The 13252-nt window shown below is 40.3% G+C and overlaps 1 protein-coding gene across 2 annotated transcripts; it reads left to right on the forward strand.

Moving 5' to 3' along the window:
* The first annotated feature begins 875 nt into the window (after positions 1-875).
* On the forward strand, positions 876-4355 carry LOC113277268. Of its 2 annotated transcripts, XM_026526406.1 has the most exons (5): positions 876-1244; positions 1333-1429; positions 1980-2709; positions 2900-3032; positions 3819-4355. In XM_026526406.1, the coding sequence occupies exons 1-5, from the start codon at positions 1241-1243 to the stop codon at positions 4031-4033; spliced, it is 1179 nt and encodes a 392-aa protein (XP_026382191.1). In that variant the 5' UTR covers positions 876-1240; the 3' UTR covers positions 4034-4355. The 2 variants fall into 2 exon arrangements, with proteins under 2 accessions (XP_026382191.1, XP_026382190.1); XM_026526405.1 differs by having other exon boundaries at positions 876-1429.
* Positions 4356-13252: the final 8897 nt, after the last annotated feature.

The following is a 13252-nucleotide window of genomic DNA, read 5'->3' on the forward strand; positions in this document are numbered from 1 at the left end:
AAAAAAAAAAGACTGCTTCTGTACATGACAGGGTTGGTGGTGGTATATACAAAGTGTAGCAAACAGAACAAGTTTTTGTACAGTGGTGGTGGTGGTGCTAATGTACGTAGATATTATTAGAATGTATCTCTAATGTCAAACATTTAGCTAGGGTCGAAGAAGATACATATAACATTTGCCAAACGACTCAACCGCTCTTTAGCCCACATACATACACTCCTAAGACTATTGATTTGATAAAATAAAACGCTAGAATATTCATGACATGAAAGAGAAATAATAATCATACAACAGTCTTGGAAGATTCATAGGTTCTCTTGTATGGCTATCAATTTCAAGTTACTTTCACAAATTCAACATCTAATTATCCCCACATGAAAACCATCCATCCTTTCCCAAACCCTCCTGTATTAGGTAGCATTTTTTAAGGAAATTTTTGTTTTTTTGCTCTTTAATATCTTTGAACTCTTCTTTTCATTGTCCAAATATTTTTCTTACACTAGTGCAATGCCTTAAGGGGGACTCGAATAAGTTTTGAATCACCATCGAACTTCAAAAATGGAATACAAGTAATTGGCAATACAACTAGGACTTGTATTTCATTTGGGTTATAAAAAGAAGGCTATCAATTTCAAGTTATTTTCACAAATTCAACATCTAATTATCCCCACATGAAAACCATCCATCCTTTCCCAAACCCTCCTGTATTAGGTAGCATTTTTTAAGCAAATTTTTGTTTTTTTTTGCTCTTTAACATCTTTGAACTCCAAATATTCCTCTTACACCAGTGCAATGCCTTAAGGGGACTCGAATAAGTTTCGAATCACCATAACTTCAAAAATGGAACACAAGTAGTTGGCAATGAATCAGTGGATCTGAGAGATGGGGTTTGCTAGTCTAGGGTTCAGTGAAGACCAGATGGAGAATTTGGGTTTTAGACAAAGAAGGAATTTAGGGTTTCTGGAGTGCAGTTTGGGGTTAATCAATCTTGAGCAGGGATATAGATGGGCATTGCAGGTGAGACTTGTGATGTTCATTTGGTGGAATTGTGTGATGGAGATTCACAAGGGCAGGAATTGGTGTTGTGACAGAATGGGTCAAGAATGGAAATGGAGGAATCTCATGGTGCAATTGTGGTGAAGTTGAAGGTGACCTTTAACTACTCAAACGCGGTTTTCCATTTCGAGCATTTTAGCCCTTAACCCAAAATGGAACTGGTAACTTTTTCCCAGTCTTTATAATGGGTATCATACTTCACTCTAATCTTCAACATCTCTTCATTCTGTGTTTCTTTGGAAATGGAGATCAACTCAAATAATGAACCTGAACCAGAATTTGAGATCATCAGCCCAGAATGGGAAAGAGAAGATGATAGAATTACACCTACATTGCTGGGGAGGAGGCGTTCACGAAGACAGAGAGATGAAATGTGAGTTCTCTACCTTCTATTTTTTAGAAATATATAGTTAATCTTAATTGTGACAAGTTAAAAACCATTTGGGAGTGGAACAAACCTTAATTGAAATGGTTTTATGTAATTGGGTGGCTGTAATCAATTGCTGAAAAATTGCTGAAAAAAATCAAGTAGTTTGTAGAATTTCTAGGGTTTGTGATTTAAGGTCGTAAGATATAATCTAACCTTTAAGACAGTGATCCATGGTTGATCACTTGAAGAATCTTCTGATATATATAGTTAATCTTTAGTAGTTAATCTTCCATTTCTTGAAGAATCTCAATTGTCTTTTGTAGAAACAGTGATCCATGGTTGATCACTTGAAGAATCTTCTATTTTTTAGAAATATATAGTTAATCTTCTATTTCTTGAAGAATCTTAATTGTCTTTTGTAGAAACAGTGATCCATGGTTGATGAATTACAACAAACCTTAATTGAAATGGTTTTATGTAATTGGGTGTCTGTAAAGTTAGTTTGAGCTATGTTCTTTCTTTTCAGAATTTTGGTTTCTGTTGGTTTTTGCAGTAACCAAATGGAAGGAAATACATCATCGGCTGGACCTATGCATGTTGATCATCAACAGCACCCACAAACCCTCCATCAACAGCACACATCTCAGAATCTTCAAGGATCTTCATGTCAACGAATTAAGTGGACAGATGAAACCACAAACCTGTTGATAAAACTGGTCTATTATGCTGGAGAGGAAAGAAAATCTGTCATTTTGCTCAAAGGGAAATGGAAAGCCGTTTCTCAAGTTATGTCTGACAAAGGATTTTCCGTGACTCCTAAACAGTGTGAAGATAAATTTCATGAGCTGAACAAACGGTATAGAAGACTAATTGATCTTCTTGGTTGGGACGACGCTTGCAAGGTGGTTGAGGATCATGCAGTTTTGAAGACGATGGACATCTCACTGAAAGCTAAGGCGGATGTTTGGAAAAGCCTGAGATCAAAACATTTGTTTTTTGAAGAGACGACTTCATACTACAATGGGCATCTACCTTCTGATCCAGAACTTCGAAAATCTCTGCAGCGAGCTCTTAGACGCGATGATGATCATGATACTCGCAATGTACTAGAAGATGTTAATGAGGATGACAGTTGGACCCTAGATAAGCATGCCCGACACACTAGTGATTCAGTCCGTGATCGAGTTCCTCTAGCTATCTGTGGTCCTATCTTGAGTGGCAAATCCCCTCCTCCTGACTTTCCTGCCGAGCCTTATCAGTTTTTGGTGGTTAATGCTGATCAGGTAAGGCTTTCGTCCTTTTCACGATTTGGGTTTTCCACCTTTGCGATATCGCCTAGCTAGAAGAAGTTTTTGACTGTTCCGTTTCTTTGTAGCCCAAGTCTCAGAGTAATCAGTCGTTTCGCTTTAGTTGTACGGTTAATTTTGATGTTTTTGTTTTTATGAGTGATTTAACCAAAGTTGAACCTTTTAGACCACGAACCAAAGGCTTCTTGATGCTGCTATTCGTGAGAAGGAGTTGGCAGATATGGCGAGTCTTCGGGTTCAACTTCAAAGGGAGCAAGAACTCGCCCGAGGACTTGAGACGCAACTAGCTGATGCCAAAGGTATTTTTTTCATAACCTCGTCATTGCTGATTGATAATGTAGTGTCAACATCTTGAGTCTAGCGTTGTCTTCCTAGCCGAGATATCTAGCTTAGATCGAGACTCCGTTTCCGAATACCGTACGATGTCCAAGAAGTTGAACACCGAAAAAGAGCATGTTCTATGCTTCAACAGAAGATTTTCAACAAGTACGATAAGATCGATCGCTAAACCGCCGAGATCGAGAGGCTCCAGGCCGAGCTACTTCGTTATCAGAGATTTGAGTATGTTCCCTAGGAAATAGATAATCTCCGAGCTGAGTTATCCCGATTTCAAAGAGTTGCTGGTGATAGAAAATTGCTGGCCGAGTCTCTAGAGAGTCAATGCAATACTTTGAGGCTTTAGAACAGGGATCTTCATGCCGATCATAAGCTTTTATCTCAGTCAAAGGATGATGCTGAGAGGTCCGTTCAAAAGTTAGAGGAGAGACTTCTCGGGTTTGATCAAATGTCACGAGATTTGGAGTGGACTCGGGCCCAATTATCGGGTCTTCAAACAGCGCATGATCGACAGAAAACGGCTTGGGGTAAACATAAGCAACATTGGCCCACTAATGAGTTTAACGAACAGCAATATACCGGTTTGGTATTGAAGATGTCCGCGCTTGAAATCAGTCTTTCTAAATCCGAAGAAATTTTAAAACTAGTTTTGCCCGTGCTTTCATGTTTTTGTGCATGTCTTTGTTTTCTCACATGTTTCGTCGCTGTTTGCATTTGCGTTAACCATGTTGTTTTTCTTGTCTGTGTAGCCGAGCAAGGGAGGGTCAAGTCCTTGGAGGAAGAGATTGTTCAGCTGAAGAACAATGAGGCCCAGCTGAATGCGAAGATCACCAATGCTGAGGCTGCTACTACTGAGTTGGCTCGTCAACTTGCCAAAGCGAAAGAGGAGTACCGGACTGAGCTTGCTGCTAAGATCAAAGAAGGTGTGAAGGAGTTCATTGATAACATAAGAAGAGAGCTATAGTTGCTGCGAAGAAGTCGGGCTCGGGACCGATTCCTTCGACCGAATAATCTGTACCTACTTATAATCTGGTAATCTTCGTTCAGATTCATTTTGAACCTAAATGTTACTGACATTGTCTTAGGGAGTAATATATGTAGGCTACTGTCATTATGTCTTTATACCATCAATCCAACTTTCTTATCTTTAGGTTAAGCTATATTACTTTGCTAACTCTGCACCTTGTTATTTGGTTTATGCATGGGAGTTGAATAAGTAAATGCTGACATAATTGTGGAAAGTGAGGGCTTTTCTGGTAGTATCAAGGGAATGTATTTTCGTGTCTTGTTTCTATACATTATTTGTTATACAATGTTAGCTAGGGTACCCAAATTGATAGTTTAATTATATATATATATATATATATATATATATTTCGACTGATACTGCAACCAACCCCATTATGTTAGTGTTGTATCGTATCACTAAAAATGGTAGTTTGAACAAAAAGCTACACCTAAGTTTGCCTGCATTTATCTATAAATTTCACCAGAACCTACAAGCAGAGTTCTTTTTGATAATACGTCTCCATTCTGTCCTTAACTACCATTCGTGACTGCCACTGGTGCTAAATTTGCACTTCGAGATCTTGTCTCTCTTGCGGTATTAGCATAGAAATATTAGATAGCTCAGTTTTGAAGCATTTACAGGCACATTATCTGACTTTTGGGATCATCTTTGTCTTTTTTATGCTTTACATTTCAATTTCGTCCTATCATTGAAATACTTTCTTGTCCATACGGTCAAAAATTAAGATTTTTTAAGAATTGCATCAACTGAGGTTTCACGAAAACTCAACTACATTGATGACCTACAGAATTTAACACTTGAAATGTGGAACAAACAACTCTAGCTAGTCCCAGTAGTACTACGTAATTGGGAAAAGGATGGCATGATGCTAGTAAACTTACATGAGTGCACCTCAACTCCATTAACTGCTGTTTAACGAATTGGCAGCTCTGATTTTTACTGACATTCATTTTGACAAGGTCATTTAACAGAGGTTTCCTTAAGAGGAATGTTGAATTGGCGAATCTAGGAGTGTCTGTCAGTGGCCAGTGATCTGAGACATTAGTACTTTCTAGCGTGGCAGCGGTCCACTTTAAGCTAACATAAGTTTTTGCTACGGCACGCGACAGCATGAGCCTGCAGTTTTTGATAGATGTACAGCTGTTAGAGATTTAGATCTTTAAATTTAGGAAGGACTCAACTAGATGGATAACTCATGGCATTTAGGAAGGGGCACATTTATTAATATCTGGAATCTAGATGGATACTTTTTTTTTAAACAAAGGCAAACTTAATATTACATAAACATATTAGTTACGTCATGATTTATGTAAGGAACTACTAAGTCAGGCGGATAACTTCACCAATTCCCACATAAATTCTATTTTCGAGCTGCCTTTGCTAAAGCATCTGCAGCTTTATTACAAGACCTATAAACAAACTCACAAGACCACATAGGGTAGCTATTACACATATTAACACAATTTCTAAGAATAGGTAAACACTGCCACCGACAAAGATTAGTTTGATGTTGTAAAAAGTTACTGATACTCCAATTGTCTGTCTCAAAAATGACATTAGTCCAGCCATTTGAATATGCTATTTGCATAGCTTCTACCATAGCCCAGGCTTCAGCTTGCTCAACATTTATAGCTCTTTTCAATGTTCCTCTTCCCATGACCAAGGCCCCTGCAGAATTTCTAGTTATAATACCAATACCAGCTAACAAAGATTCAGAATTATATGAAGCATCAATATTTATCTTTAAGAACTGCATAGGAGGAGGAACCCAAGGCAAATGTAAGATGTAGTTCTGTAAATGGTAATGATTATGAGCAACAAATGCGGTGTCTAATTGATGTTGTACCCTGTAAGAGTTTATCTGATGTATGACAGTTCGACTATTGGGTGTTGTATTGCTGAAAACATCCCTACATCTATGTTTCCAAATGAAGTGCATTATACAGAGAGTTAAGTGCACAACTAGAGGTGTGTGTTTGATATTTATATTCGAACCCTTAAGCTTCCAAGTCTGAATCCAGGAGAGAACCGAGTGATACTACACAATGGAAACGAACTGATTAGGGAAAAAAATCTTCCATATAGCTTGAGAGAAGGAGCAATGAAGTAGCAAATGGTCCAGATCTTCAGTTTGATTCATACTACACATAACACATATTTGATCATCAGCATTCAGATGCCTAAAAATGCGAGCTTTCACGGGTATATCATCATGTAATCCTTTCCACATAAAAATTTGAAACTTATACGGTACTTTCAATTTCCAGAATGCCAACCAAAATTGCTGAGATAAACCCATTGAAATATCCATATGCAATTCCTTTTCACAAAGCATCTTGTACGCTGAAGCAGTTGTAAACATGCCAGTACTAGTAAAAGGCCAGACCAATTTATCTTCCTGATCTAATTGTAAAGGAATAGTGACAATAGAATTCACCTGGTCTGCAGAAAATAAATGGCGAAGAAGCGGAATATTCCATTGCTGAGTGAGAGGATCAAATAGTTCCGAAACCCATTGAATATTACTTGTATTCAGATCACTCCAATCTTGAATTGCATTCTGCATGAAAGGAATCCAATTGGCAGTCCAGATATTGATGCGAGTACCATTACCTACTTGCCATTTTGCATTTCTAAGAACAAATTCAAGCCCAACACATATACTCTGCCATACCCAACTTGAATTGTTAGTTTCCGATGTAGGGAAGAATTGCAGATCATTATGAGGAAAGTATTTTCCTTTCAACAATTTTGCCCAAATAGCATCTTGATTATGTAATAATTACCAGGCCAATTTCGCAACAAGAGATGAATTGTAATTGGTTAAATTTTTAAGACCTAGACAACCAAATCTTTTAGGTGCACATACCTTTTTCCATCCAATAAGATGTCGTGGATGATCGTTGGTAAAATTATTCCACCAGTAACTCCTTTGGATGTCGTCCATGTGATGAATTGTTGTTTCTGGCAGTTTAAGGATCTGCATTTGAAACATACCCATTGTACTCAGCATTGCATTCACTTGAGTTGTTCTCCCTGCTTGGTTAATCATTTTACTATGCCAGCCCTGTAACCGGTTATTCATGCTATCAAGAATACCTTTACAATTTTTTTGTCTTGATCTATGCATCAAAAGAGGAATGCCCAAATATTTTTCACCCAACCCCATAACTTTCATATTAAGAATGCTAGAAATACTAGCCTTGTGGGAAATCGAAGTGTGCTTACCAAAAAACAAAGTTGACTTCTGCATGTTAATAACCTCTCCTGAGGCTTGTCCAAAGGAAAGAATCAGATGTTTAAGATGATTCATTTGAGAAGAATTAGCTTGAAAGAATAACAAACAATCATCCGCAAAAAACAGATGATTGATAGGAGGACAATGATGGTTAATTTTAATACCATTGAGAAGACCAGAAGCAACATTATGCTGTAAAAGTCTAGAAAACGATTCCATGATGAACAAAAATAAATAAGGAGACAAAGGGTCTCCTTGGCGAAGGCCGCGAGTTGGACAAAAAGAAGAACTAGGAGTACTATTAATAAGTATAGAAATATTTGTTGTGGATATGCACTGATCAATCAAAGAAATCCAATCTTCATGAAAACCCATTTGGCGAAAAATTGATAATAAAAAATACCATTCAACCTTGTCGAATGCTTTCGACATATCCAACTTTAAACTTACCAAAGCCTAATTGATCTTCTTAAATTTCATACTATGCAGAATCTCCTGTGCTATAATAACATTATCATGGATATGTCTGCCTGTAACAAAGGAAATTTGAGTAGGAGAAATAATGACAGGTAAAAAAGGTTTAAGACGGTTCGCCAAAATTTTTGAGATGACTTTGTAACTAACATTGCACAGACTAATTGGTTTGTAGTCAGCTGGTGTTTGAGGGTTATGAGTTTTGGGTATCATAACTTGATAATTATGATTTATAGCTGTCATTATGGTGATCTCGACTCCGATAATCATCCTTGACATTCACATTTCTCCTCTCATTACTTCGGCTATGTCGACGATCATCACGAGTTTCATTATACCTGTATAGGATGGCTCGCTCTTGGTGATGGTACGCTCTTCCATTTTCCGAACGAGGGATGGCTGCTTCTTCTTCTTCCCTGCTTTTCTCCAGCACGACCCTAAGTCGTTTGTTCTCTCTTTCGAGTTCTTGCAATCGCTCCCGTACTGTTAAGTCAATAGGTGTCACCTGCTGGGTGTTAATCTGTGTAACCCGTGGGTTATTAATTTGTGTCGCAGGTGGAACATTGTCTTGTACCGCTGGCGGAACGTTATCCTGTGAAGCAGACCGGACGTTAGCATGCCCAACCGGCAGATCGTTAACCCGATAACGTACTCCTTCATTAACAATATCATTCTGTCGTTGTTCACGAATGCTTGGGTGTTGGCTTTGTACACCATCTTGAAGATGGAAGCTTCTACTCGCGCAAGGAGGTGGTGATCTACGAACATTGCTTCCTCTAAACCTTGGAAAAGATCTCTCAGATCGATATCGAGAAGAAGATGCCGATGACGACATCGAAGTCTCTCTCCCTTCCCTTTCATCATAGTTTCCTTGAACTACATCACTTCTAAAAGTTCGAGGGTTTGCCTGGTGATTCGACCCGTTTATGGTTTGCACATCTACGTCCATCTCCGAGTGATTTACTCCCGATGTACTCATTTGTTTCACTTTCCTTTTGACCTTTTCTGTTAACAACTTTGGCCGGATTTTCAAATACTTTCCGAACTGCAACTCTTCTTTTGGAAACGTAGTGAAGCTTTTCTGCAACTTTCTGAAGGGTTGTGTATTTTCCGCAACTTTCAGAAAAGTTGTGATCTTTCTGCGATTTTCTTAAAAGTTTTTATCTTTCTGCAATTTTATAAAAAAATTTGATCTTTATGCAACTTTCTGAAAAGTTTTGATCTTTCTGCAGTTTTTTTAAAAGTTTTGATCTTTCTGCAACTTTCTGAAAAGTTTCGATCTTTCTGCAACTTTCTGAAAAGTTTCGATCTTTCTGAAAAGTTTCGATCTTTCTGCAACTTTCTGAAAAATTTCGACCTTTCTGCAACTTTCTGAAACATTTCGATCTTTCTGCAACTTTCTGAAAAGTCTTGATTTTTCTGCAACTTTTCTGTTCACAAGGAACAACTTCTATTACTTGGAGAACACGACCTTTTCTTGTCGTTCCCCTTAGTCGGCGCCAAAAGATGTTGGTGCAAAAATTGATCACTTCAACAATCTTCGAGATGCTTGTGAGTTGATCCAATCGCTATCGTTGATGATGAATCTCGAAAGAGTTGTTGAAAAGAGGTGGGGATACCTGCAAAAATACTCCGATGCTAAAATCAAAGGATGTTCTATGCAAGTGTATTATGGTGAAAATAATAGAACTCTCTACCTTTTGAGTTGAGATTTAGCCTCTCTATATATAGGCAGAAAATAGATGTAGCTTTAGGGTTTTTATAGTTATCCGAATAACTTCCCTCATCTGTATAAATCCCAAATAACAACCAGATTCATGATAAAATCTAATATTTATCATAATCCTCACTTATCCTAAATAATTATTATCTTGAATAATAATTATTTCTACTTAAGATAATTATCCTATTTCTATCAGGATTTATCTTAAATAATATTCTATAATAATTATTCCATCAAAATCTTAACCTCTTTTATTAAATCTTTCTACTCATGGACCTTTGGGCTTCAATAATAAGCCAAGTGGGTTTCACTCATAAGCCGATTTGGGCTTCCATATTAAGCCAGGTTGGTTTCCATAATAAACTCTCTGGTTTCCATAATAACCCAAATCCAGGATTCCACAATAAGACTTGTGGGTTTCCAAAACAAACCCACCGGTTTTTCTGATAAACCGGTCGGTTTCCATAATAAACCAGATTTAGGCTTCCATTATAAGCCTCATGTGACACACACATACACTATTTAAATAGGGTACAAACACTTGGGATCCTCCGCGGCCTCGTAAAGTGTTGAAGGCGTCTTCTAGACAGAGAGGTGATGATATTCTTACGTTGCACCCTTGAAGAGTAGATGACCTTGTTGTGGGTACGGCTTTTGGTTGACTGTGTCTTCTGAGCGTTGACAGTGAAGGGATTCCGTGTATATCCTCAGTCCTCAAGTATGGTTTATATGTTTCCATCTTTTTATTAATTGCTGTTGTGGTGAAGCTCTGGCTGGTATCAACAAATGAGCGACAACAGTTCTTGGTAGGAGATGTAATCAGAAGAGACTACATTGTCGTGGTAACAAAGTAGGTTGGCTGGAATTGTATGGGATTCCGTGGAAGTGAAAGGATTGGCTGGATGCGTAAGCGAGCAAACTGTCCATGCTCACGAGTTTTGGCGAGATGGATTAAAAGGTGGCCATGACTACGAAGATTGGCTGGCTGTGACCATGATCCTTGACATGGGGAGCGTGGTGGTACGACCCTTTGCAGGAAGAAGCGGTGTTGAAGCAGCTTCGACTCTTGGAGAGGATGTCGAAACTTAAGAAGACAAACGCTAAAGCTTTGACTTCGGATACTATAGCATCTTATGGAGAGAATTCTGAAGCGGAGCGGCTGCTCGAGCGAGCGTTGAAGCGAAGCAGCTGTCTGGCGAACGCTGAAGCGGAGCGTAATCAGTGGGCTGTCAAACTGGACACTCTTCAGGTGAATAATGGTGGAGTCCCAGTTCCATCTATCAACCGTGATTTCCAGGAGACGTTGGGGTTTGGGAACGACTTCTCTGGTTGGAAACGGCTGCTTCCCTGGTGCGGTGCGGTTGAGGGTTGCGAATATGTCTTGACGTTGTGCCTTGGGGAAACATAGAATCTCACATAAATGTTTCATCATGGACCGCACGGTTTTGTGGGGCGAAGTCCCCAGAAATCATGCGTCTCTTGAAAGGAAGAGAATCTTCGTGAACCCAGGGGGTTTGCTGATTTTCCTTGCTTCGATTTTGGAGAAGTCGTTCCTGATCTTTACGTGTGATGAAATCGGATTGCTGATTCCCTACGGGGCATTCAAATGCAACGCTAGAAGGATGCAATCTGCCAGCGCAGGGACGATACAAGATGTTGTAAAGATGCAAGTTGCTGTAAAGATGCAAGATGTTGTAAAGATGTAAGTTGCTGTAAGATGCAAGCTGCTGTAAAGATGCAAGATGCAAGCTGTTGTAAAGATGAAAGATGTCGGCGCTGGAAAGATTTAAGCTGCCGGTATCGGAAGGACGCAAGATGTCAGCACTGGAAGGCGCAAGTTGCCAGTGCTGGAAGGACGCAAGTTGTCGGCGCGCGGGAAAAGATGCAAGCTATCGGTATCGGAAGGACGCAAGCTGCCAGCGCTGGAAGACGCAAGTGGCCGGTGCTGGAAGGACGCAAGCTTCCGGCGCGCTGGAAAATATGCAAGTTGCTGGCCCTGGGAAGATGCCAGTTGTTAGCGCTGGATCTTGTTGGAACGATCGCTGGCTTGGCATGGACGTTGGCTTGGCAAGGCGCTGGCTTGGCGTGGGCGATGGTTCCAGCGTGGGTGCTGTCTTGGCGTGGCGCGGTAGCAGTAAAGTGGTCCAGCATATTTCAGGTATGTACTCCAGTGTTTCGTGTGTTGGTGCAAACCTCGGTTTCCGGGATCTCCTGATGAAAAAGGGATCCTCCGTGTCTAAGATCGAGTTTTTTGGGAAGCACCGCCGTGATTGTGGAAAGTCCCCAGTCGTTTTGAGTCACTTGATGACTGGATCGTTTGCTTTCGATTTCTGTGAAGTCCCCAGCCATCTCTTGCGGTTTGCGACTGGTAACTAGGTTGTCTGGTGGTCGCGTTGTAGATCCCTAAGCAAGCCTCTTGCTTCTGCCGTCCTAATTTCTGGAACGAAGTATGAGATCGAGGATTGAAACTGATATTGTAACCGAAAGATCAATCTCCCACTGTGGTCGCCAATTGTTTATGGGTGAAAATTGTTTCTGCCGATTTTGGTAATTCTGGTAGGTGAGTGAGAAACAGATCTAAACCCTAAAAAAAAGTACTGCACGTGAGTACTTTAGATTCGAGAGATCAATCTGTACAACTCCGGCATAAACCAAGAAATGGCCGTTCCGGATTTGCTTCGGTCACAAAGAGGAGGAGAAGGGATGGTTTAGGGAGGGAAGCAAAGAGAGTGTTGAGACCAGAACAATTCTGGAAGAGTATTACTTGACTTGTATCAGAAGGTGAAAGCTTTTGCGAAAGCTAGCAAAGTTTCCTTTCTGAGTATTGTATTTCTTCTGACCAAAAACTTGTTGTCTTGGTGGAAATAGGTAAGACCTATTTATACAAGTCTAAGTGAAACGTACTCTAGCCTCGTAAGAAAAAGAAACGAATGAGTTAAATGGGAAGAGGTGGTAACGCCTGGTATTGATGGAATTGATGTTCCATAATGAAAGAGCGTTTCACCATTACTTCATGCATTTACTAACCGTTTTATCCTTAACACACTGTTTTGAAACGGGCATTTGTGTATGCCACACGCTGTAAACCGCCAAACCAAAACCCTAAAGAGCATCCCCAAGTTTGTGGAATGTATTGATGTCTTGAGTGTTTTCGTGGAAAACGTGTACCATGCCGCTGATGTTTGATAAGTTGAGCTTGAGAGATGTTCCGGCTCAGTGCCGACCATCGACGGTCGAGATTTTGCATCTTGAGAGGAATCGTGGCCTTTGATGTAGGCGCGACATGCCAAAGTGCAAGGGTCGCATGGCATGTGCCAATGGCTTGTCTGGAATTCCTTGGATGTAGGTTGTGCATCGGGTGCAGGTGGCAATGCCAAAATGCAAGTGTTGCATGGCATGTACCAATGGCACGCGTAGCGGCTTGGGACCTAGGTTTGCACGGCTTGGCATGCTAGGTTGCAAGGGTCGCTTGGCATGTGTCAATGGCGCGTGTGGCGGCTTGGCACTAGGTTTGCACGGCTTGGCATGCTAGGTTGCAAGCGTCGCTTGGCATGTGCCAATGGCGCGTATGGCGGCTTGTCCCTAGGTTTGCACGGCTAGGCATGCTAGGTCGCAAGCGTCGCTTGGCATGTGCAAATGGTGCGTGTGGCGGCTTGGCTCTAGGTTTGCACAACTTGGCATGCTAGGTCGCAAGCGTCGCTTGGCATGTGCCAATGGC

This window comes from Papaver somniferum, chromosome 5, assembly GCF_003573695.1.
Source record: "Papaver somniferum cultivar HN1 chromosome 5, ASM357369v1, whole genome shotgun sequence".
In the NCBI taxonomy this organism is placed as follows: Eukaryota; Viridiplantae; Streptophyta; class Magnoliopsida; order Ranunculales; family Papaveraceae; genus Papaver; species Papaver somniferum.